The sequence below is a fragment of the Lolium perenne genome, chromosome 3, assembly GCF_019359855.2.
Source record: "Lolium perenne isolate Kyuss_39 chromosome 3, Kyuss_2.0, whole genome shotgun sequence".
NCBI classification, from domain to species: domain Eukaryota; kingdom Viridiplantae; phylum Streptophyta; class Magnoliopsida; order Poales; family Poaceae; genus Lolium; species Lolium perenne.
In genome coordinates, this window is record NC_067246.2 from 247,532,501 (window position 1) to 247,558,511 (window position 26,011).

Genomic DNA, 26,011 nt, shown 5'->3' on the forward strand with positions numbered 1-26,011 from the left:
AATTTGGCATTGCATACCCCCTTAGTCAGCCTCTGCCGATTGATGTACGTGTATATAAACAGTTAAACACTACCAGATCATCAATACAATTCATCTCCCTCTCTTCTCTAACACTGTCCTCTCCGGCCACTTCGCCTGTTCAGAAAAAACCACAAGCATATGGAGAAGGTGACATGCTGCTGCCTCCGGAATGGAGCACCGTCCCGAAGTTACTTCAAGCCCTCGCTACCCTACACCATTACGCGATCCACATCGCCACCACTGCCACCGTGCAGGCGTTCTATCTTCATGTTCCGCTGCATCCTGAACAACCCCAAGAGAGCCACCGGGAACAGTGTCGTCGACGTCACCGCCGGCCGCAACACGAGGCCGCGAGGTGGATTCAGCTTCGACTTCGAGCAGTACATGTCTGCCAACGGCAAGGCCGTGAACGAAGCGCTGGACCGCGCCTTGCCTGTTTGCCAGCCCGAGCGCCTCAACGAGTCCATGCGCTACTCCGTCCTCGCTGGCGGCAAGCGTGTGCGCCCCATCCTCGCCATCGCCGCGTGCGAGCTCGTCGGCGGCTCCGCGGCCGCGGCCACCCCCGTCGCCTGCGCCGTGGAGATGGTCCACACCATGTCGCTCATCCACGACGACATGCCGTGCATGGACGACGACGCCCTTCGCCGCGGCCGCCCGGCCAACCACGTCGCCTTCGGCGAGAACACCGCGCTGCTCTCGGGCGACGCGCTCCTCGCTCTGGCGTTTGGGCACCTTGCCCGCGGCTGCGCGGACCTGGGTGTTGTCCCCGCGGAGCGCGCGCTTCGGGCCGTGGCCGAGCTCGGGAACGCCGCGGGTGCCGGGGGCGTGGCCGCCGGACAGGTCGCCGACAAGGCGTCCGAGGGCAAGCCCGTGAGCCTCGCCATGCTGGAGTATATCCACCTACATAAAACCGCGCGGCTCATCGAGGCCGCAGCCGTGTGCGGCGCCATTGTTGGTGGAGGTACGGACGGCCAGATTGAGAGTGTCCGGCGGTACGCGCGCTCCGTCGGCCTCCTCTTCCAGGTGGTGGACGACGTGCTGGACGTGACGCGCACGTCGGAGCAGCTCGGGAAGACGGCGGGTAAGGACCAGGCAGCCGACAAGGCCACGTACCCGAAGCTGATGGGCGTCGAGCAGGCGCAGGCCTACATGGCCGAGCTCCTGGCGATGGCCGAGGCGGAGCTCCAGGGGTTCGACGCCGAGCGCGCCGCGCCGCTACACCATCTGGCAAGGTTCATTGCCTACAGGCAGAACTGATGACAAGGTCGTCGAGACTAGTCTCGACGTACATACACGTTTTGTAATCATGTTTCGTAAAATTGCTGTTCTTCTTTGGTTTTCCCTAGTTCTTCCTTAATCGGTTTCGAAGTTTGTAATGTATTAGATGTTATGAGTTGCAGTCTCATCTCCCATTGATTGAAATGACAGATGTTTCGTGATCATGTTCCTACTGCATGCTAGCTAGTACTTGAGTTTCTGATATCGATCATGATCAGACTTGTTTCATCCGAACTTTGCTCGCTGACCTCAAAAAATAAAAAAAAGCTCGCTGCTGCTAGCTGACGTGTTGCATCATGACGAAGAACTGTCCAGTTATAATACTGATGCACAGCTGTAGACACGTAATGAAAAAGTCCAAAATAAACCTTAAATTTGTAGCCGTTAGCTAAATTAAACCCTAAACTTTTAATCCCGGTAATCCATACTCTGAACTCTAGAATCCCGGTCTATTTTCAACCCTAGATCTGTTTAATCTGGAATTTTGCTATCGTGGCTATTGACCCCTTAGGCCTCGTTCGGCACGGAGGTTTTTAAGGGGATTGGAGTGTTTAATTTTTCTGGGCAGCACGGAATCCCGGCAAAACAGCAACTAAATTGTTCGGTAGGCCGGGTTCGCAGCGGTTTAGAAGGGCCGAATTTCAATTATTCCCGGAAAACCTGTCAAAACACGTGTGAATCGTAACGCTAGCTACCTCTCGCGTTTTCTCTCTCGCGCGATCTTGCTATGGCATATCTGAAATAGCGGGGATCGTGCCTGCTAGCGATCAGAAATAGCAGAGTTGATTTGACTCTCCGAGTTGAATCGTGCCGGTTACACCCCACCCACCCCACCTATTCCGGCGGATCAGTAGTTAATTCAGCTGAGAACATATCAATCAGTCAATAAAACACGTTGATACACGCCTCTCCACCCAAAACACCTCGGATAAAACACGCTAAGGCTTCGTTCGGTTAGTCCCACCCCGGCCGGGATCGACCTCAAATCCACTTCAATCCCCCCGGTCAACGCAGCCGGGAATTTTTCCCGTTCCACCCGACTCGGTGCGTTCGGTTATACCCGGGCGGGATCCAACTCCGGCCCAATCCCTGCCAAAACCCGCCATTCCACCGGGGAAAATACAATCTCCTCCCCACCCGTGGAAACTTTCCCGAATCGCTATCCAGAGAAAAAGTGAAAAGGAGAGCCGCTCTCTGTCACGCCGAGTCCCCGACCCCTCGTCTCGCGACTGCGGCGGCGACGGCGGCGGCGGCGGCGGCGGCGACCCCTCATCTCGCGACTGCGGCGGCGACGACGGCGGCGGCGGCGGCGCGAGGTCCCGGCTACGATGGCCAGCCACTCCATGCGATCTGCCTCCACCCTCCTCTCTCGTCCTGATCTGCATCTTAGGGCCGAGATCAAGATCTCATCTCATGCGATTCATGGAGGAAGTCCGTCCTGGTCCGCCTGTAGTTCTTTGATTTGCTCGTCGGCTGCTCGATGCGAATGGTTCTTCGTCTAGCTGTTGAAAAATGCTGTGGTGATCGCCGGGGTTGCGAGAAGCAGGTTCTGCAGGAGGCTATGAGGATGATTCGGGAATATGAGGAGAGGGGTTATGGGGGATTGGGGTGATGATTCGGGTTCACCCAAATTCCTGCGGGGGTTAATACACTAGGGAATTTAATTTCCTCCAACCGAACGAGGCCTTATAAATAGATAAAGTCCAAGTTAACTGAGATAATTAGCTACTCCCAGTGATATACAGGGCCCACCTGTCATAATCATCTTCATCCTCTTCTCACTTCAATCCTCTCCCACCATCGCGTCATCCCAATCGAGCGCAGCGGTGTGGTCAGCCATTTCTAGCGGAGAACATGGCAAAGTCCCCTGCTCCCTCCGCAACTCTGGGCGGACTTCGACATGTCTCTCTCGTCCCCTGCACCGCACCCATGCCATCGGCCACATCGTGGTCAGCCACCTCCGCGGGCGAGGAAGCTTGCCCTCTGCCGCCAGGGATCGGCGAAACTTGTCCTCGACTGGCAGGTGCTCAACCCGCTCTCCCTCGGTAGTATGACTCAAGGGGCTTGGCGAGCAGGCACATTGCATCTCCGCCACCATTGCCGTGCATGCAAGATCTATTGCAACTCGCACTCGCCTCGTGGAATCCCGGACGCGGCTAGCCTCGGGGATGTCGCCTCCGTCATCGGTCGGCCTCGCCGTGCCGCCTACCACCGGCGGCGAGCAGCCTCTAGTGGACTGGACAGAGGTAGAGAAGGCAGAGTCGTCGGAGAAAAAAATACCGGTTTTGTATTGATTAAATTCCTGACCGGTGGGTCTGTATCATCAATGAGACAAGCATGTTATCCCGGTTTGATTAGTTGCTTTCCCGGTGTGCCAAGCAGACATAAGGTTCAAAATAGACCGGGATTGGAGAGTTCAGTGTACCGATTAGCGGGATTCAAAGTTTAGAGTTTGATTTAGCTAACACCTATGACTTTAAGGTTTATTTTGGACTTTTTCCGACACGTAAGTTGCACGTTCGTGATGTTGACAGGTAGTGTTGTTTGCCGAAATCTATATCTATACCTAATAATAAATACCTAATAATAAAGAGAGAAGCGTTTCCGTGGTTTGGTCCGGCAGTTTACGCTTTCATCTGTCGTAGTTTACGCCTTCGTCCATCGCAACAAGGGTCGCACCAAGGGTTGTACCAATCAAATCAAACTCGAATCGGACTCTACTCCCAGGACATCGAATACGGTAGGCATGGCCTAGTGGCCTACACCACCATCGAGAAAACAACTCCAGGATGTACACGTTTCCTACACGCGAGATGGAACTGGCGACGTGAGATAAAAGGAAACCAAATCATAGTCAAACCGGCGACCAACGCAAGCTAGAGAAACGGAAAGGATTGACTAACCTGGCGTCGTTTTCGGTCTGGTCTCCCGGCCTTGCTAAAAAATACTCATCATATATACAGAAGCTCAATTAATGTATGTGTCAACCTAGCGAGACCCAACCCAAATCAATCAACTATCATGAAGGGTTTCTTTGGTCGAGGATCAAAGGTCCACGAAAAGATGTCACATTTATTTTTAGTTCTGTGTTGAATGCAAAATTCAACCTTTATGTTTCTTCAAAGGTGAGGCAAGCCTCTTACTACATGGATGAGGGACAGCTAGATGAACAATCGACAAACTGTAAAATCAAGAGTACTTTTACGTATGCATGAAATACTAATTTTTTTAAGCTTCTCTTCCCGGTGCAGCGCACGGATATTTTTCCTAGTCAAATCAAATGGGATTTCAAAACCATATTTGGTCAATAGCTAAGCTAGCACGTCGTCATCTGCATCTGCACGTACAAGAGGTAAAATTAAGCGGAGAATCACACAAGTCACTAACTCACTAGTCCATCATCGTTATTTTCTGACTAGTTCAGAGCTGACGCCAGACGCGCAAGGGGTAGTAAATTAACCAAGCATACGCGCTCCTTGTTGGACTTTAGATCGTTGGCAACTCAGCACTGGCTACCATTTTGAGTCCGGCCGTGTTTTTTCAAGGGATTAATCGTAATTAATTACTGGTACTAGTTGAGATGAGATACAAAATGATAGAACAAAATCCGGAATTTTTCCCACCTCCTCCGCGCCGATGTGTTCGGCTTCTTTTGTTTTTGTTTTTGTTTTGGCGACTAGGGACTTTCAACGCCTTGGTTCTCGCTCTTTTTTAACACAACTTCTACCTAATCAATAAATTTAGCAGCTCTCGTGTTGACATTCAGAAAAAAATCAAATGGGAAGCGGAGAATCACAGCAAGTCACTACTCACTAGTCCATCATCGTTATTTTCTGACTAGTTCAGAGCTGACGCCAGACGCGCAAGGGGTAGTAAATTAACTAAGCATACGCACTCCTTGTTGGACTTCAGATCGTTGGCAACTCATAGCATCTTCATCCGTGTTCCCCAAAGCGTCCCAAAAGCAATTTGGAGCGCGTCAGAACCAAAAAACCGTTTCAGCCGCGTCCCCCAAAGCCTATTTTTGTCTGGCGCCTCGATACGGTGTCCGGCGCCCCGAGCCCGTCCCCGTCCCACAGGGGACGCTTCGGGCACGCCGGACACAACGAAAAGCGAGGCGAATCGATGCGGGCCCGACGCGTCAGCGGCTCGGAAATCTAAAACCCCGTCGCCTACCTTTGGTCAAGCGATGTTAATGGCGTCCCTGTTTTCCCAGGCGACGCAGGGACGCGACTCGTCGTGCATGGCCGCGTGGCCGTCCGCGCCGGCGTTATTGCGTGCAACCACCCCGCTGCCGCCGCTGTACATTAAGACACCCTGCAGTTCGTCCCAATTTCTCACCGCTCCCAACCTTCTCGTCGCCGCCTCCCCCTCGCAGATCTTCTCCTCGCCGCTCCAAAAATGTCGAGCTCGTCCTCCCGCAAGATCGTCGCGGCGAACGGCTTCGGCCGCGGCAGCCTAACTGTGCCGGAGGCGTGGGCGCTGTACCACGCCCAATATCCAGTCCCGTCGGACATGCGGCTGCCAAGCAGCGGCGGCTGGAAGATGGCCGTGAACGGCATTGTCGTCCCGCCGCCGCCAAAGCCGGGCACGGAGCAATGGAGGCACGGCATCAGGGCCCGACGGGCTCAACTCACCGTCGCCGAGCGGCAGGATCCGACGTGGGCGGCGAACAACAACGACGACTGGTGGAAGACGTACTTCAAGGCGAAGTACGACATCGAGATGCACAGCACCCAGGGGTCGTCGGTGGGCCCAATAGCTGGAACAAGAACAGACGCGCCCTGTTCTGGGGTGTTCTGGGACACACCCTCGAGAACGTCATCCGCGGCATCCGCAACGGCGCTCCAAGGTTGGAGACGCCGTCGTCACCGCCACCGTCTTCTCGAGGAGGACCACCGCAATGGCAGCCGAGGAGGACGACGTCCTCCTCACACTCTTCTTCCTCAGGACCGGCGCGATCGACGCCGTCCTCGTCGTACCGATCGGCGCCCTACACCGTCCCCAAACGGGAGGTGAAGAAGGAGCCGTCGACGCACGTGAACACGAGGCGTGGCGGCAGCGGCAGCGGCAGCCGGCGACAACAAGGGAGGCGCGACGGTGCCCTCCTCATCCCGAAGCCGGAGGTGAAGGAGGAGCCGAAGGAAGCGTCGCAGGCGGCGCTGCTGGCGGAGTACGAGCAGCAGCAGCGGCTCATCGCCAGCAGCGACGACCCCGAGGACTGCCCAGGTCTGCGGGCGGCGTTCTTGGTGTCGCTCAACGACAAGGATGCCTGGAGGGGCGACGTCGAGACGGCGATCGCCATGTCCATCCGCGACTCCGGCAAGCCTCTCGTGGACCTTACCGACGACGGCGAGGCAGAACCAAGAGGCTTGGTGAAGGACAAGCCCGTCGACGAGCCCGTCCCCGAGCGCGTCAAGCAGGAGGTCGTCACCGGCGAGATGTACAACTTCCAGCAGTACTACGACGCTTCCGGCCGCCGCAAGTACTTCTAGATTTGGTTTAGTCAAAATTTCGTTCGAATCTATGTAAGTTTGGACGAATCTAATCGAATCTCGTTAAGTTTAAAATTTCCGAAATTTTGATGGGGACGCGACTGGGGAGCGACGTGCCCCAAACACGGCACGAATGAAACACGTCCCGCAAACGCTCAATCCGGCGCGTTTTGGGGACGTTTGGGGGACGCTCTCAGCTACCATTTTGCGTCCGGCCGTGTTTTTCCAAGGGATTAATCGTAATTAATTACTGGTACTAGTTGAGATGAGATACAAAATGATAGATGGAACTACTAGCCTAGATAATTACAGGAGAACAAAATCCGGAATTTTTCCCACCTCCTCCGCGCCGATGTGTTCGACCACGGAGTGCAGGGTTGCTCCTCGGCTCCTGGCAATGTGCAGATTACAATTTTAACATGTTTATTTAATTATGTGAGGATGAAAATGATATTCATTAATTTTCTTCTTAGACTAGTACGAATGCCCGTGCGTTTGCCACGGATCCTCAAATTTTATTTCTCAATGCATATATATAATTCACAACTCACTATGAAAATTCAAAACAAATCAGAGATATCATAATGTACTACAACATGATACTATCGAATGCAATAACAAGAAGGCATTGTTGTGCATCTGCTTGGTTCCAAGTTATAGGTCTTTTTTGTTACTCTTCCACGGTAAGTCCCACACTTTTGTTGTGGTCTGTCATAACTATCAAATCAACAACCTCTCATTTTAGATGTATTATTATCTCGCAAAATGTGGGTGCTGCAAACACATGTATAATTGAAGGAAATACTTCTTTTCTGATTATTAGTTCAAACAACACGTTGATATTCATAAATATCCGGAGACAACCCTAGATCTTATCCTTCTGTCTAAAACATACAAAAGGGCTTGAAAAATCTTTAATAATGGCTAAGGTAAAAAAAACTCAGTCGATATGCCGGTGGTGCGGATGCTATTTTTTTTTAGGTTGGCGATACCTTGGCCTCTCCAAAAGAGGATGGCCATGGAAACCAAGAAAAAGGGTATGGATAGAGGATAATATCGTTTCCAACTCCTAAAGTTTCATGTAAAAGTTGGGGCAATGGAGGGTCTCTAGATTGTGCTATGAAGCCCTGAACACCAATAGCTTACACGTTTAGTTTACCACTGATACACGGTGCCACTGACTGTAACCCTGCAACAATTTCTTGTACCGTCATATCAAGACCTAATTGCATGGGCCTTAGCAAGACAGATTCTTGTAGTTCTGCAATTCAAGGCCAACAAACATCAATATTTCTTAGGAAGCAACACCCATCCCGATCACCTTTTGGCAGCTCTTGAGAAAAATGTTGTGTCGTATTGTAGTTGATACTTTGCGGTGGGGTGAGGATATCCTTGTATTTTGACTCGGTATGCCTAAACATGCTTATGTACCATGCTTGAGAGCACTACTGAATCCTGTGAGAACCTTCTAATAACTCTAATGACGATAAATTTAGGGAATATGGTCCCTCTATGAACCCAGGTGGCACAACTGATGAAGTCAAGCCTCTTTGAAGAAAGGTAATCATCATCGACAGTACGAACAACACAATAATGCAGCAAGATGGATAGAGCATAACAACAGACTCGGTAGTAGGAACACAAATGAAAAATGAACCTAAGGTGCGAGTGAGAGCGAGGCACGGGTGCAAAGTAATTCCATTGTGAGCAGACAAACTTCGAAAAATGTAAAGACCAATAGATACACATTCAAATGTGTGTAATGAATAAGGATAATCTAAAATAATAATTACTCTCTCCGATCCAAAAGTGTCAGAGATTTTGTATTGATGTAGAATAAAGCTTGTACTAATTGAATATCCAATACTTATTTTCGATCGGGGGAGTATATCATTTTGCCAAATACTCTTGGGACATGAACTTAATTATTTGGAGTGCATTTTTAGACCATTCACACAAAAATGAACTTAGCTAAACAATTAATATAAAACCAAAAGGAACATCGCGAACAAGGTAACACATAATAAGCATGTTTGGATAATTTGGAAATTATATTACTAAATGTCATACCAAAAACAATAGTGGCAAGCAACTCCGACAACTGAGCTCACTGTGCAGAAACCATATATGGGAAGCACACCAGGGGCCAAGCATTTAAGTTTAAATGATCAAGGATCATAGTTGATACATAGACAACTACTTTTAGTGCCATGCCCAATTTGTCGCCTTAACATGTTGCGAAATAACATTTGCTTACATCTCACAATCCAAATTTAAGAACTGAAGAACGAGACATGCCATAAAGAGACACCACATCAACTGACTTGTGTATCCCTGCAAATCAATCAGAACACAAAATGGCACAACCTGCAAGGAAAAAAAACTCTGCCCGCTGGAACAACCGTTCCTAGCAGTATCTGGAAATTGACAGGGCGGTAAATAAAACATGAAATATCTAAGGCACTAAGTAAATTGGTTGTTCTTCAAACTATCATGGATGGGCGCGGCGGCCGCGCCAACTGTGTAATAGGATGGTTGTAATAATTTTAAGACCACACTTGAATTGATAAAGGTAATGAATATTTTCTTGTTTAAGCAATGCCATTTAAGATGGTTGGTAACAAAATCTGATACAAAATACACTCAAATCATGTGCATAAAAGGTTGATCTTGAGGGTCAAGTAAATAAGCGGGCATCAGGGAGACACAAAAATTTAGTCTGGTAATAATTTAGTCTAATAATAATAACTTGTACTGCATATTGATCATCATGCTACAATGGATGATCAATTGGTAATCTCAGAGAGCAAAATATAGAAGAACTATTATATACATAGAACTTAAGCGATAGCATGGATAGCTATACCGATGAACAAAAATGTACTTCACATTGATCTCTAAGTACGATTGTCATGGATCTTATCGCATCAATTGTACCTGAAGATGGTCACTTTCAGCGTTGAATCTGCAATATAGTCAAGGACCAAAGTATCGTCTTCTACAATGTCAATGCAAGCTCTGCAAATTTGATTCTACATCATCATGTGCAGCTATGCTGCTGGCAGGTACTTTATATCTGGTCAAAATCGTTACTGAATAAATTTGCGTAAGTAAGAAATATAGTAGAGCTGATTATACCTTCTAGTGTGCAATCTTATGTATCTTTGGTAATCCACTGGCTATGCATAATAGAACACTACCTAGCAACACACTGATCCTTCACTGCCACTGCTTGGACAGCGGGGTTACCGAGGCTGTGGCGAGCTGGAGCGCCTCTAGGGGACATATTCAGGGGAATCAGGGACATATTCTATTATATCCGGATATATTCGAGGACCCTCACAAGACCTTAGAGTTGGTATAAAAGGCGAATCCCCGCCTTCTGGTTGTTGGACTCGATTGAGACGTCATTTTCCCATCCCAAAATAGTTATACTTTGATCTAATGTGTATAAAAGAGAACTAAGTCTTTGTTACATGCTCACGGTCTCAGTCTGATTAGTTCAGAAAAAACATCGAGCTCTCTCAATCCACAGAAGATGCAACACTAATTCTAGTCATTGATTAAGGAGATACTACTCGACCAGTACTACATTCTGGGCCTTGCTTCCCCTTGATCATTCCACACAACTGAAGCAGAACAAATAGTTTTTTTAGCTAATTGTACGGCAATGCCACTATTAAAGATAACATAGGCTGATTCAATTTTTTTGAAAATATACTACATTTTCTTTTCCTAACTTTGTATAAACCAAAATCTTCAGTAGCGGAAAACTTTCCATTTATGTACAGAAAATAGATGCCAGGATCTAAATATTGGTTCCTAAAGGAAATGTGTGGACATACCAGAATATGCAGCAATAACAAACTATAAAAGCCACTATCTATGGCTCTTTCGCTCATAAGATTTCTTGTATAGTTTAGGTAATTGGTTTCCTTCTCGTCATTTAAAACTGTAGGTTCTTGCGACAAATGAATTAGTAACACAATGATAAAACCTTGGTAGATACAATGGCGTGATGAAGGATAAACTTAGTAAGAAGAGCTGTGAAATATCTAGAAGAGGAGAAGCAATAACCATGCATGTATGCTTGTGAGGGCCAAGATTAGTCAGCTGCATCTACGCTTCTAAGTTCCTACTACACACACCTCTGGATAAGTGGATGCATGGAAATAATTCAAAATGTCGAATAGGGCCATTGTACTGTGATCAACCATTGTGCTTGTGAGGGCTGGGTCTTTTTATGTCTACAGAATAGTCAGCTGCATCTGCACTTCTTTAGTTCCTATAGAAACATGTAGACTGATCTCTTTTAAGAAAAAAATCTGTATACTTATTTAAGTGGATGGCAATAAGTTAAAATGTGAGAATAGGGAAATTCATGTAATTTTAAAAAGTTTCAAAACCGAGTGGTGCAAAAATGTAACTATCTACTTGAAAATAATCTTGTCTCTCACTGATTCATTGAGAGTAGCCAATAACACAACTTTATGCTACTTTCTCCAAGGATAAACACAATGCTAATTATAATGGAACCTAAAGATTTAAACTTTAAAGTGTCACATATAGACACAACCACTGGTTTGTTTGTTGTGCAGACAAAAACATTGTTAGTAATGCATCAGAAACAATCTTGACATGATAGGCCTGTGAAGAAAAAATTACGGTGCACTATTGTTTTTAGTTAATAGAGACACACCCACTATGAAAAAACGAAGAAACCAAGCTGCAATTAGAAAAAGGCAGCACTTAAGAAAAATATAATTACCTGAATGATCAGTCCAGAATTTCGCCTTTGATCTGTTTGTGACAAAACCACACTTCTCAGAAGAACACATGACTTGGTTGCACCAACTTAGCAGGATGTATGCACGTAGAAGCAGCTCACCTGAATCACACAATACCCATTTTCCATAAACCAGGAAGGCGCATCAGCACAGCTATTTCAGGGGATGATATTGCTACATGCCTACACATATCTTAATGAATAGGAATGCAAAGAGAAACATGATCATTGTGCAATGTTTACGGAACCAAATTGCCCCGATTGAGCGATGCAATGTCCAATGCCCATGTATCTTTCAAAATGTGAACCAAGAAGATCAAAGAAGATACCATTGCTTTTTATTTCTGATCTGCATAGAGGGAAACGCAGGGGAGAAGCACCACACCGTTAGAGGAATAGATCACACATTCCATAAAACTGTAGATAGAAAAAGGAGGGCAAGCGTTACACATTACATAGAAGTGCAGAAATAAAAAAAGGTTAGTGTCAGAAATATTGACGTGCCTTGCTCAAGCAGCACAGAATCTTGAGGAACTATGCATCTCTGTTTCGGAGCCTAGTCGCTACAAAATATCATGCTATATATGGTACAAAAGTCAGTATCAAAATTTGGCAAAACCAGAAAATTATAGACAATGCTAGCAGTTTTTACCTCAAATTATCTTAAACAAATCTCTATTATTAGTAACTTTTGTAGTATAAGGTTAGATCAACTTAAATATTTGTACCCAGTTAGCTATGTCTTAGCAACCATCCCCTCATTGATTAACTTAAACCCATAATAACACACTTCAATTCTAGAGGGAATCCTACACGCCGCACCCATGGGGTGATATCGGTTGCTATAAGAGGCATGTAGTATTCATTCTTGAATTAAGCAAGGAGTGTGGGAGCGGTGCTTTCTTTCAGCATAACTTAAATAATGTTAACTGGTCGGCATAATATATGGTAGTTTCCTGTACCATTTGCATAATGGAAATTTGCAGGGTATACAATGCCTAGTGCCAAATATATCAGAACTATCTCTTGGGTATAACTTGTTGTATGCACTGCTATCTTTAATACCTAGTTGCTGGCTGCAGTACATAGATTTACATTTGGCAGTATAGGCTGGACAAGGTACTGACATACTGATAACTACAAGAAAGTACATAAAGTTCCTTGCCTTTTGGTGCTTGCAATATTTTCCCTAGTGAGTTTCTCAACATTCATGAGCTCAAGTATTCTTTTTGCCACAGCTTCTGCATAAGCAGAAAATGTGAGTACCATGAGTTACTCTAAGTAAATAATAACACAAAGAAAGTACTGATAAGTTCTTACTGTCAATTCCAAGATGGTTGATAGCAGCAACGAATTTTCTATGCAGTTCAACTGACCAAACAACTCTTGGCCTCTTTAGAGCTGAAGGGTCATCGTTGTCTTGACCACTGATGTACTCTTCTTCATCTCGCAATGGTATTCCTTCCTCTTCTTGCTAGGCCTCACACTTTGGTCAGGTGACCCACATGTAACTTGTCGTATGCATAATCAGAATCTGCAAGACATGCATGAAGATTCAAGAGATGGCAAATTTGGCAACACATGGTTTTTTTCGGCAAGGAAGGGGTATATTATTCATATACTAATTGACCATGACTATGAAAACTATTCTCCCTTAAATCTTCCTAACTGAAAACTGAAACTGTCTGTTTATTGAGTCGCAAAATTTAGTTCAGATGGGATGTATAAACACTCTCTGCACTTGAGTAGGGATCCAACCTGTTTATCTGCTAGCCTTCCAGAGAAAGAAAACTTGAGTCAATGCGCTCTTCCAACCTAAAAGAATCAAAGCAGAAGGAGCGGAGAATAACCTAACATCGGCTGTGTAAACTCCTTGGAGTTTTTGGTCCCTTACTACAACATTGCCATGGATCTGGAAATTGCGTCAAAAGGGCTGGCAGGCAATGCCCTAATCCGAAGAAAATTATTGTGGCACCTCAGTTCCACGGAGTACAAAACAATCTAGGAACGTAGACACACCTCAGGTTCTTGAATACCATGGCCGCGGCGAGGGTGTGGGAGCGAAGGGATACAAATCGGCACATCGTCCAGCATCGCCGTTCTACGCCTCCACCACATCACCTCCTCCCTCCTTGCTCATCACCATCGTCAGGACCCTGCCCTCCACCTGCACGCACCGACGCGCGCCGAGCCTAGTCCGTAGAGCCCCCACTGGCCACCAACTGGACAACCCTCGATCCCGTGGTCTTTTTTTTTTGAGAAAGGGCTACGTGTTCAGCTCAAAGAGATACATTACAACGCACACACGCTAGAGCAAGCTCGAAAGATCGAGAAACGCCAGGACCCAAGAACTTTGCAGAAAGACCCTCCAAAGAAACGAACATTACAAAGATGCCCGAAGCCAAACTGCAACCAGCCACTCCTCCGCTCACCGCCGGCGAACACCGGCAAGGAACACGACGGAGCCATATCGCCCAAACGGGCTTTAGGAGCCACATCGGAAGCCCGCAGAGCGCGGAGCTGATAAGGATTCTGAAGACCATCGGCTGGGGATCCACCCTAAGCTCGTCGCATCCCGGACCTGGCGCACCAGATCCTCCGCCTCCCGACCCCTTCCCGACTTGGGCCATCATCGCTTCTCGCCAATCGCCGGCGAAGCCCTCGAACCAGCAAGCCAACAGGTCCCAACAGAAGCCACCTCGCCCCGCCTCCACGACGGCCATCAAAGAACGCTCCCGCAAGATCAGGACCTGCAAAATCGACCTTATTTGTGGAGATTTGCGAGTCTCCCCTCCCAATCGCATCCGGCTGCGACCATGGAAGCACCACGATGAGGATGGAGAGGACTCCACAACACCAGACCGTGGTCGCCCGATCCGGAGTCTCTCTCCCGGCATGAAGCCGAGGTAACGGCATACGCCGACACAAACCAAAAAAGCAACTATATAATATCTAGAAACTATCCTACAAACTCTGGCACCTCGCCTCAGCATCACCCCGCCGACATCGTCGTCGAGGAAAGCCTCGGGTCGGCCCGGTTCACCGGGGTCGACTCTCTCGATCCCGTGGTCTTGGTCTGCCGCCATGGTTAGAGAGAGAGAGAAAAGAGAGGGGGCGGCGGAGCGAGATAGGGTTCTGCGGTGTGTAACTCGCGAACATGGGTTTAGTTGGGCTTGGCCCAGTTAGCTGCGCGGGGCGAGCGACGAAGGACGACGAAGGTTACACGTATTGGCAGAATAAGGAACCTGTTTAGTATTTTTAAGTAGTAGAGATAAAGCAATAGAGGCCGTACATATGCAACGAAATTTCGATGCAGAAACTGGCCCGACTCCCCTTTTCGAAAAAATATGAAAAAAATCCTTTTATAATAAATCTTTTGATTCATCTATAGATGATATTGCTGGTGATAATATTGCTTTCCTTTTTTGTACTATTTTATTCTTGAATTCTCCCAACTAAAGTTTAGATTGGAGAAGTATCCTTGACACTGGTGATTCATACTTTCGAATCTCCATGATTAAGTTGTTTGGTTATTCTTTTTCCGGCATACTAGTATTGCTACGAGGACTTGCCGATATTTATTGACTACTTTAATGGTTGTTCGAGTGCACATAGTCTTGGCATTGCGGCGCAAATTAACATTATGGGAGAACCTTCGTTGGTATTTATAGATCTGTGGTTTAATATCTATATTTGGCTGCTTTTTTGTGGTGACCCTGCATACCACTGCATGTTGTATTATGCCAATCGTTGATATAACATTCACGAAGTACCATTCCGCAAATATTACATCTCTCAGAGTAGTACAACAGAACATAGCAGGTCCATAACTCATTCATTTATTATTACAAATATCATACACAAATCGTCTCGGAGTTCCTCTTGGGTCCTAAGAGGAATACTCCTGGGTTCGAGGTGAACCCAACTTAGCTTACAATATAGATGTCTCATTAAGTTATACATTATTCTCTCGAGCAGCTAAATACTAAGAGTTCGGGCTGCTCGGCTACTACTTCTACTTGATGTTCTAGGCTTGATCTCCTCCAGAAGCCTCCCCGGTTCCGTAGACTATGAGATAGTATACGCCTTCAACACCTCCAGAGAGGTCTGGTTCTTCATAGCCGATGATCTCGGCTCCTTCAGTGTGGTCGTAGTCCTCCTCCAGACGATTCAGACAATCTAAGCAAGGGATTTAAGATTGGGATGAGTACGAGCGTACTCAACAAGTTCATTATAGAGAAGAGGTGTTTAATGCACTAGCTACGATATTAGACCAGAAAGTCTAATGCAAGTTTTGATAAACATTTCTTCAAGAGATTGCTTTTATTTCCAAGAGCTATGTCCGTCAGCCTTCACCGGTTTACTAGAACTTCATGGAGCTCCTTTCCGGCCGCGTTCGCAGTTCCTTATCCCGGAACAGGGAGTGACAGGTCACGGTTCTTTACACTCTGCGGAGGTGTGTTGCTTTACCCATAAGAGATCTTAACCTTGGTGCCAACCGGGCAGCTTTCCCGTCCACACTTCCTTCGGTGTGAGGCCCGGTATAAGGTCATAGTCAATTATATTCCTCCGCTACCTCGCACACCCACCCTTTGTTGCAAACCCCGACCCTGGGTCCTCGCCGGTCCCATTATTCCCGTAATTTCAGGGTGGACCCCGACCACGACAACAGTTCTGGGCTCTACCATAAACTCCTTCGCCGGCAGCTGCAACCCATCATAGACCGCATTACCGTGGGGAATTAGAATGGGCTCCCCACCCTCCGGTTGTTCCGCAAGACACAACTGCTACGGTAAGCATTGCATTACCGTGGGGAATTAGAATGGGATCCCCACCCTCCGGTTGTTCCGCCAGATACAACTGCTACGGTAAGCGCATCCGTTGATGTACAAGAGGTGGAAATACAATTGACTATTCCGTCCCACTCCAGATCTTATGGTTAACACGGGTATTACGGCACAAGAATCACTGGCGACATTTGTTGTTTAATCCTAGATGGATATAAACCCTTGCAATGGAACCTCCACCATATCAACACAATCCATGGTTCCATTGCCAACCACATAGTCATATTCATAGTTATGAAAATAGTGGTTTTGGTTTTTATGCAATAGTGATAACCATAGTACTTTGCAAGTAATTTGATAAAAATACTCAAATGACATGAGCAAGTGATGAACTTGCCTGAACACTGCAAAGTTTTGCAGTTGGAAGGTGTGGACTGACCCTTGTCCTCTGTCTCTGAAAAATAGCATCATTGTCCGATAAGGGCAATGGTTAAAGAAGCAATTATGCATGATTCCAGTTTTAGGGTTTGTTCCCCCCTTCCGATGACGATATTATTTTATGTAAGAGGTTAATACTAAGATTAATTTGGAGATACTTAATTTAAGGTAAAATACAATCTTGAAATATTATCAAGATGTTTTTAAAGTCCAATTGCATTAATGGACTTATTTTCATTATTGAAAATAATATGTGTGATTTAAGTTATTATTTAAATCATCAAATTAAGACTTATTCTTAATTGTCTTCAAAAATTCTCTTTGATATTTTATTTAAATAGAGAATTTTATGCTGATTAGTTTTCATATTTTTAAATATTTTTTAGAGCTATTAAACATTTACTATTGATTTTCAAAGTTTCTGGTTTTAATGGATTTATGAAAAGACCAAATTGCCCTTGGGCCCCACCTGTCAGGTGGCCCAACGGGTTAGGTTGGCCGACCCACCTGGTCCGGCCCAACCCACTCACTCTCTCCTTCTCTCTCTCGTTCGTGTCCGAACCCTAACCCTAACGAGCTCTGGCGACTCTCGTCGCCGCCGTCTTCTCCGATTTGTTCCGGCCAGCTCCGGCCGTCGCCGCCGGCGAGATCAGGTGGATCTGATCCGCCTCTCGACGGCGAACACGGTGGTCCGCGCCGATTTGGTCTTCGCCTTCACCATCGCGCGTCCTCATCTCGCCTGCGACCCTGGCCGTGGCGATTCAGGGCGCTTCGTCGCCCGCCGTCAATCCAGGCGCCGTGGCGGTGCTGGAGCGCCTTTGCTCGGCGACGCCAGGCCAGGCGCGGCTTGACGCTGCCGTGGTGGCCTGTGCCGCCGTGCCGCCATGGCACGCCGGTGCTCTGCTCCAGGTACACGCCCTATTTCTCTCCTCCTCTCTCTCTGTCTTGCCTGCTCTTCATCTTCATCCTCTAGCTTTGGCCGTGGCTGCTCCACCTCATGGAGGTGACTGCCATGCTGGTGCTCTGCTGCGCCAATCGAGCTAGACATGCTACTGTGCTACTGCTGCCGCCATGGCCTAGCTCTAGTTCATGTGCTTGTACTGATGCTCATGCTCATGCTAGCTTTACTACTGTGCTGTGCTTGCTTGCACAAGGCCTGTGCTATTGCTGTGTGATGTTCTGCCATATCTCTGTGCAAGAATTCCTAATCTAATTGGTTGCTATGCCTTCCTTTCTTGCTTAATTCCCTCTCTGTGGCTCTGCTCTTGTTACTAAGTGACATAGGCATCCCAAATGGGCCTGCCGAAGATAGTACCCGGGGTTTACTGAAGGCCCATTACCCGAAGAATAAGAAGATTCGGAAGCCCAAGATATATTTAAGGAAAGCTAGAGTTGTAATAGGAAGTGTTATTTGTAATCTGGCGGGATGAGTTAGAAACCTTCCCGGACTCTGTAACTTGTACTACACGAATCCCTCGGCTCCGCCTCCTATATAAGGGGGAGTCGAGGGACGCAGAAATCATCGAATCATTGTTCTCAAACCCTAGTTTTCATAATCGTCGAGTACTTTTCGGCTGAAACCTTCGAGATCTACTTGCCCTCTACTTCCAACTAAACCCTAGTCTACAACCCGTAGGCATTGACAAGTTGATACCTTGTCAATTGGCGCCGTCTGTGGGAATTAGAGGCGTCAAGGATCTGGTCTCGATGGCACGTTCAAGATCTTCGACTTCACCGACCGCAAAATCATCGACTTCATCAACCGCAAGCAACGCAATGGATCGAGGTAAACAGATCGCTACTGGTCCTGTTGATTTTGTTCCTCACCCGCCCTCCCATTTGGATGCATATGCGTATCTGGAGGAGCCTATGGAGATGATGTTCGGAAGGTTTCACTTTCGCGTCGAGCAAGAGGGATCGTATCGTGTCGAAATTCCGATTTCGTCGGGATCATCGGCGGTCGATTCCGATTTTTCAAGCTATACATCATCAACCGAATCAGGAGAGGAAGAAACTTCGTCGTCACGCTTCATCAGCACCAGGGCGAGAGAAAAACTTGCCAAGATCTTCAGCGACATGTCATTTGAGTCATCTGCGGACTCATATATAAGCGATGGCTCAAGCAATGTCGACAGCTACAACTTCATCGACAAATCTACTACAGTGGGCAAGGTCTTCACCAATCTTCATGATGGTGTCACCAAACCCAGCATAGATCTGAAAACAAAATATCATCAGATTTATGTCATCGGAGAGCCAAGTCATGATCAGGAGGAAACATCTGAGGCTTTCGACGATTTGGGAAATCCATACGTTGATCCCTCTGATTTGCGACGAGGCCTAGGCAATAAATATATCGGGCCACAGCCGCGAGACAGAGTTCGACTCCCGCAAGCAGCATGGGATAGAGCCGCAAGGGCTATGGATGGCCCATAACCAATGGCTACCATAGCCACACCAGAAGAATTACAAGCATATCAATATAGGCTCGCACGAGCTGCAAGGGAATTGGAAAAACAGACAGCTGAGCTAAACAGAAGAAAGGAGGCAGCCTCTGCATCAAGCAGGCGAAGGGCAGAGCTGAGTCGACAATCTAGAACTTCAGGTGATAGCCATAGGGAGGCTCGGAATAGGGCAAGATCGAGGTTACAACACGTACCCGAAGGAGAAAGAGAGCACTTGGTCCAAAACCTCGACATGTCTTTTATGTCGATAGACACAAGAGGAAACATCATCCCTAAGACACCAGAGGCTGGGTATATGGCGACACAAGCTTTTATCCTTGCATCTAAACCACCTCCAGGAGATCCAAGGGAAACACTGTACAACATGGCGATAGCAGGAGTTGGAGCCATGGGGACGGCGTTTGTATCAACACCTCCCGAAGGAACAGCAAGGCAAAATAGTCCACGACCTGCGGCAGCAGCAGCAGCAGCTCCTGAAGGACCAAGTGGAGCAAGGGATATGGCAGCACAAGCAAGGGTCGACAGAGCGCGACAAAGCAGGAGGGAACATCAGCAGTCCCCAGAATTAAACGATGAGGATATGTGCGGCCTGCCGTGCTTCACGAGGAGAGTGCGAAAAACTCGAGTCCCTTCGGGATTCAAGTTACCCGATAACTTCAAGAAATTCGACGGCCTTCAAGATCCAGAGGATTGGCTAGTTGATTATCTCGAGACGGTGAAGCTCACAGGAGGAACGAGAGCAACTGCTATGCAAAGCATCCAAGTGCATTTGAGTGGAGCCGCACGATCTTGGATAAAGAAACTTCCTCCAGGATCAATCGACAGCTGGGAAAGCTTCGAGGACGTGTTCGTCAAGAATTTCCGGTCCACGTGCAAGAAACCTGCGTCGTTAGAGGAGTTGAGAGCGTGCAGACAAAAGCCGGACGAGCCAATGAGAAAATATATCCAAATGTGGAACATCGTCAAAAACCCGGAAGAAAATATATCTGACGAGAGAGCGATAGATGCGTTTGTCGCAGGGATCAGGCGTGGAGATTTTGTCGAGGACTTGGGGAGGACCAACCCAAAGACAGTATCCGCGTTAATGGAAATAGCAAACAGATGGGCAGATGGAGAAGATGCTGTTCACAAATAACGGCACAGGTCGCCAGAGGAAGACCGTGGTCGAAACTATCAGCCAAGGCGACGATTCCCTCGGCAGTACCCGAGCTATGACGCTCCAGGTAAAATCTCGGCAGGCTTCCGAGCAAACACCGGAGGAAACAACAGAGATGATTATCAGAGAAGCAGTGAGCAGCGAGGCGACAATAGAGATGACTCTCGAAGCAATAGGCAAAATAGCGGGCCAAGGTTCCCGAGGCCTTTCGTGTCTCCTGAAGAGATGATGAATGGGCCGTGTCAGATCCACTTTTTCCTCGACAGCAACGGAAAAAGACAGTCAGGACATCTGCAGAAAGATTGTCGCAATTTCCAGGCAATATTAAGGTGGGAAGAGCATGCTAATGCTCGAGCAGCACAGAGAAATCCTCGAGAACCCAGGAGTGAGATTCACTTGCCACCCCCTCCCGCGATTACAGACGAGAATAGACATCAGCTCAGAATAGCGGCAGCACCTCCACCGCCGCCCTACGTTAATCCTAACTCTAATGGAGCGGTCTCGATGATTCAGAAGGGAAGGCCATCCAATAGAGCTCAGAAAGTAATTTCGCGGCAAGTGTTCATGGCAGAAAAAATGCCCCCACCAACAGTTGAGTACCTTAATTGGTCAGGGCAAGATATTGGCTTCACCATAGCAGATCATCCACAGCAAGTTCCTCGACCAGGGCAGTCAGCACTTATCCTACCAGCAGTCATCGCAGGGTTCGACGTCTCTCGCGTGTTCATAGATGGCGGCAGCAGTTTAAACCTTATGTATGCAGATACACTAAGGAAGATGAATATATCCCTAGCAAACCTGAAACCAACGGACACGAGGTTCCATGGTATCACACCAGAGAAGCCAAGTTATCCGCTGGGGAAGATCAATCTCGACGTTCAGTTTGGGACTCGAGAAAATTACAGAATCGAGAAGTTGGAGTTTGAAGTCGTAGATTTTCCGTCTCAGTACCACGCTCTGTTGGGGCGACCAGCATATGCTAGATTTATGGCGGTACCACATTACACATACCTGCTGTGGAGGATGCCTGGACCTAAGGGACCAATCACAGTTAAAGGAAGCTTTGCTTTAGCCGATAAATGTGACAAGGATTTTCATCGGATATCAGAAACTTTCGGGATGCAAGCTGAGTATTTGGCGTCAAGGAGTATGACTGACTACGACGTGCTGCCAGACGTTGGAAGGCCAAATAAAGAATCAACTTTCAATACTGAGAAAAATTCTAAGGAGGTGCAGATTCACCCGACAGACCTGAAAAAGACGACGTCCATCGCAAACGACATGGACCTCGCATAGGAAAGCGCGCTCGTCGAGTTCCTCCGTGAGAACTGGAAAATCTTCGCATGGTGTCCAGCTGACATGCCAGGAGTACCCAGAGAACTTGCCGAGCACCACCTAAACTTGGATCCACTAGCGAGACCAATCAAACAACCTTTGCGACGTTTTTCGGAACCAAATCGCAAGGCTATGCTGTCAGAAATTGATCGACTAAGAGAAGCTGGTTTTATCAAGGAGTTGCACACAGAAGCCACATGGGTAGCAAATCCTGTGTTGGTGTCGAAGAAAAACACTAAGGTCCTTCGCATGTGCGTCGACTTTACGTGTCTCAACAAACATTGTCCAAAGGATCACTTTCCCCTCCCGAGGATCGATCAAATTATCGACTCCACGGCAGGATGTGAACGTCTTTCCTTCCTGGACGCATATTCTGGTTATAACCAGATAAGATTAAAAGAAGAAGATGAAGTAAAAACAGCGTTCATCACACCTTACGGCGTGTTTTGCTACAGAACAATGCCTTTTGGTCTGAAAAACGCGGGAGCAACATATCAGAGGATGATGCAGAAGTGTTTGGCGACACAGATTGGGAAAAACGTGCAAGTATACATCGACGATGTCGTCATAACGTCAAAAAAGGGGGCGACGCTGATTGAGGATCTCAAGGAAACCTTTGACAACCTCGACAAATTCTGCCTCAAGCTGAACCCGACGAAGTGCTCCTTCGGCGTCCCAGCAGGAGAACTTCTGGGATTTCTAGTTTCAGCAAGAGGGATTGAAGCAAATCCCGACAAAATACAAGCTATCGTAACAATGAGAAAGCCAACAAAGTTGAAAGAAATACAGCAACTGACTGGGCGAGTCGCAGCTTTGAGCAGATTCGTCACCAGGCTGGGAGAAAAAACGTTACCGTTCTACGCTTTGATAAAGCAAGGGGAGAAATTCCAGTGGAACGAAGAAGCCGATAGAGCTTTCCAGGATCAGAAACGCACAATCTCGACACCACCAATCTTGGTGGCGCCGAAGGAAAAGGAACCTCTCCTCCTGTACATTGCAGCCACACCCCAAGTGGTTAGCACGGTGCTAGTTGTCGAAAGAGAAGAGGAAGGAAAACTCCATGGAGTGCAAAAGCCAGTATATTTCATCAGTGAAGTTTTATCGCCTTCCAAACAGCGGTACCCGCAGTACCAGAAACTAGCATATGGAGTAATTGCAACGGCAAGAAAGTTGCGCCACTATTTTTTGGCGCACCAGATAATAGTAGTCAATGAAGCACCTCTTTCAAATATACTGAACAATCCAGAAGCTACAGGGCGTGTCTCCCTTTGGGGAATAGAACTTTCCCCTCGGGACACCACGTATGAAAAAAGAAAGGCAATCAAGTCGCAAGTTTTGCCAGATTTCATTGCAGAGTGGATGGAGCTGCAAAACACGGGACCCCCAGATTTGTCGAGAACTTGGACCATGAACTTTGATGGGTCCAAGAGAGTAGAAGGAGCTGGCGCTGGAGTGATACTTATATCACCTGAAGGTGACAAGTTAAAATACGTCCTCCGGATGACGTTCCCTAACGCATCCAACAATGAAGCAGAATATGAAGCCCTCATACACGGGATGAAGAAGGCGAAAGCTTGCGGTGCAACTCGGCTAAAAATCTTTGGCGACTCACAATTGGTGGCTCAGCAAGTTATGAACCAATGTGATGCAGTCAATGATAGCATGATGGCATACAAGGAGGTGTACAATGAGCTCGAGAAGCTGTTTGATGGATGCGAGGTAAATCACATCAGTAGATTGAGCAATGATGAAGCCGATGTTCTCGCAAACATTGGGTCGCAGTGCCTCCCAATTCCGCCAGGTGTATTTTGGGAAGAAATAGCGGAGAGATCCACGAAGCCGAAAAAAGTGCAGAAAAAAGCAAAGGACGAAAAAACTTCGGCGCCCCTCAAGGAAGCCATGGAGGACCAAGAGGACCAAGAGCTTGTGATGATGGTGGAAGTTCCTTGGATGCAAGCGTACATATCGTATATACTCAGGAAAGAAATACCCGACGATCCAGTTGAAGCAAGGCGAGTTATTCGACGGTCTAAAGCTTTCACAGTGGTCAAAGGAGAGTTGTACAAGCGAAGTATTTCAGGCGTCTTGCAAAGGTGCGTCACACCCGAAGAAGGAAGACTAATTCTGAAGGATGTACACGAAGGAATATGTGGCCACCACGCGAGTAGTCGAGCTATTGCAGCCAAGGTTTTTCGGGCAGGATTTTACCGGTTGACAGCAATTGAGGATGCCAAGGAAATAGTACGAACCTGCGACGCGTGCCAAAGATTTGCCGCAAAACCTCACTCTCCGGCGGCAGAACTGATGCCAATACCATTGTCATGGCCCTTTGCCCAATGGGGACTTGATATGGTGGGCAAGTTGCACAAAGCTTCGCCAGGAGGATATGAGTACCTGCTGGTCGCTGTCGACAAATTCACCAAGTGGGTAGAAGCAAAGCCAATAAATTCACCAGATGCAGCGTCGGCAATAAAGTTTGTGAAAGGCCTCGTTTTTCGGTTTGGAGTGCCTCATAGCATTGTTACAGATAACGGTTCAAACTTTACGTCCAAGGAATTCAAGGAGTACTGCGCAGAGGTAGGCATTAAATTGCACTTTGCGTCAGTTGGGCACCCGCAAACCAATGGCCAAGTCGAGAAAGCCAATGGAATCATCTGCAACGGCCTTAAAAAGCGCCTGCTAGGACCGCTTGAAAAAGCTCGACATACCTGGCCAGAGGAATTGCCAAGTGTTTTGTGGAGCATCCGAACAACACCAAATACGGCGACACAAGAAACTCCATTTTTTCTCGTCCACGGAGTCAGACGGTATTACCAATTGAAATAGAGCATGATTCTCCAAGAGTAACCGAGTATGACGAAGAAACATCACAAAAAGCTCGGGAGGATGACATGGATGCACTCGATGAAGCTCGAGACGAAGTACTTTCACGAGTCACCAAATACCAGCAGGACCTCAAAAACTACCACAGTCGACGGTTAAGGCCAAGATCTTTCCAGGTTGGAGATTTGGTCTTACGGTTAAATCAAAAAAGTACTGAAAAGCTCGAATCACCATGGCTAGGCCCTTACGTCGTCACGGAAGTCATCGACGGAGGAGCATACAGGATCAAGGACAAGAAGACGGGGGCTCCCGAGAAAAACCCCTGGAACGTGGCGCAGCTCAGGCGGTTCTACGCCTAGAGTCGAAATGTAGTCCTCCTTTGTAAAAATACAATGTACTGAAACGCCCGCGAGTTTTCAGACGCACTCTTTTCCTTTTCGGGGCACCGAGTGGGGCCGAAAAGGTTTTTAATGAGGCGGGCTCGTGGTGCTGCAATATAATAAAGATAGTGGAGATATACTTCTTATTCTTCGACACGCTCGGGGGCTCAATGCCTTCAAATTACAAAATACATACAATATAGATAAATTAGACTTACCGAAATATTTCGCCTTGGTACAAGAATACCTCGCCAAATAAAACGTCGGAAGCTAACAATTATAAATATAGTGTACTCGTCAAAATCTTATTGCTTTGGTCTGAAAACCTCGCAACAAAAATATAGAACTTAGACACCAAGACACTCGGGGGCTCGTAACCCATCGATGGAAAAATAAATACATTTTCTCACGACAAGAGGAAAAAACTTCGAAGATAGCAAAACAGTATAAACTCCAGCCAGAGGCTCGGGGGCTCGGTGATCAAAAATAGAAAAAATACAGAGCTGACAGCTTTAGAATATAAATTGTGTTTACAAATACACAAAGATATATCAATGGTGGAACTACAGCAAGAAAAAATAAAAGTCCTCAATGGAAATCTAGCACATGATCTATGGTTATTCGCTCAGTAGAAGGACGAGTACTATGCTCAGCATAGCTTCCTTTCACGAAGAATTCAGCATCCATCCGAAGTAGTTCATCCATCATATCTTCGGCGACAGGAGTCACCAAATCATCAATCTTTCCCATATTTCTCTTCTTCTTTGACATTTTAGCCAGGCAAGTGGGAACAATTTGATCCATAGGCAATTTTGGATGAAATTTTTTTATCATCATCATGGCAAATCTTGCGCCAGCAGAAAGTTGAGCCCGCACAAAACCATGGATTCGAGGAGCATCTCAAAAATTTTCCATTAAAGCTGGAAGGGTCTCTGGCATCTTGTTCCGAGGGAACATGGTTCCATAAACTAAGAATAAAGTCTTCGTACAGAAATCGAGGAAATCACGGACCTGGGCCGCGCGATCTTGAAATCTGACAATTTGGCG

General features: G+C 47.2%; 1 protein-coding gene and 1 long non-coding RNA gene across 2 annotated transcripts; one reads left to right on the forward strand and one right to left on the reverse strand.

The window, feature by feature from the left end:
- Positions 1-76: 76 nt before the first annotated feature.
- LOC127344630 (geranylgeranyl pyrophosphate synthase 7, chloroplastic) lies at positions 77-1,463 on the forward strand. Its single transcript, XM_051370944.2, has one exon. It carries the CDS (start codon positions 160-162, stop codon positions 1,276-1,278), a length of 1,119 nt encoding a protein of 372 aa, XP_051226904.1. The 5' UTR covers positions 77-159; the 3' UTR covers positions 1,279-1,463.
- Positions 1,464-12,293: 10,830 nt separating this feature from the next.
- Positions 12,294-13,485, reverse strand: LOC127344631 (uncharacterized). Its single transcript, XR_007878106.2, has 3 exons — positions 13,339-13,485; positions 12,901-13,114; positions 12,294-12,821 (listed from the first exon to the last, which is right to left on the reverse strand). It is a non-coding gene; the product is annotated as an uncharacterized lncRNA (long non-coding RNA).
- Positions 13,486-26,011: the final 12,526 nt, after the last annotated feature.

What these genes read in the sequence shown, in the direction of transcription:
- LOC127344630 (XM_051370944.2), top strand. Translation starts at nt 160, where the DNA reads ATGGAGAAGGTGACATGCTGCTGCCTCCGGAATGGAGCACCGTCCCGA.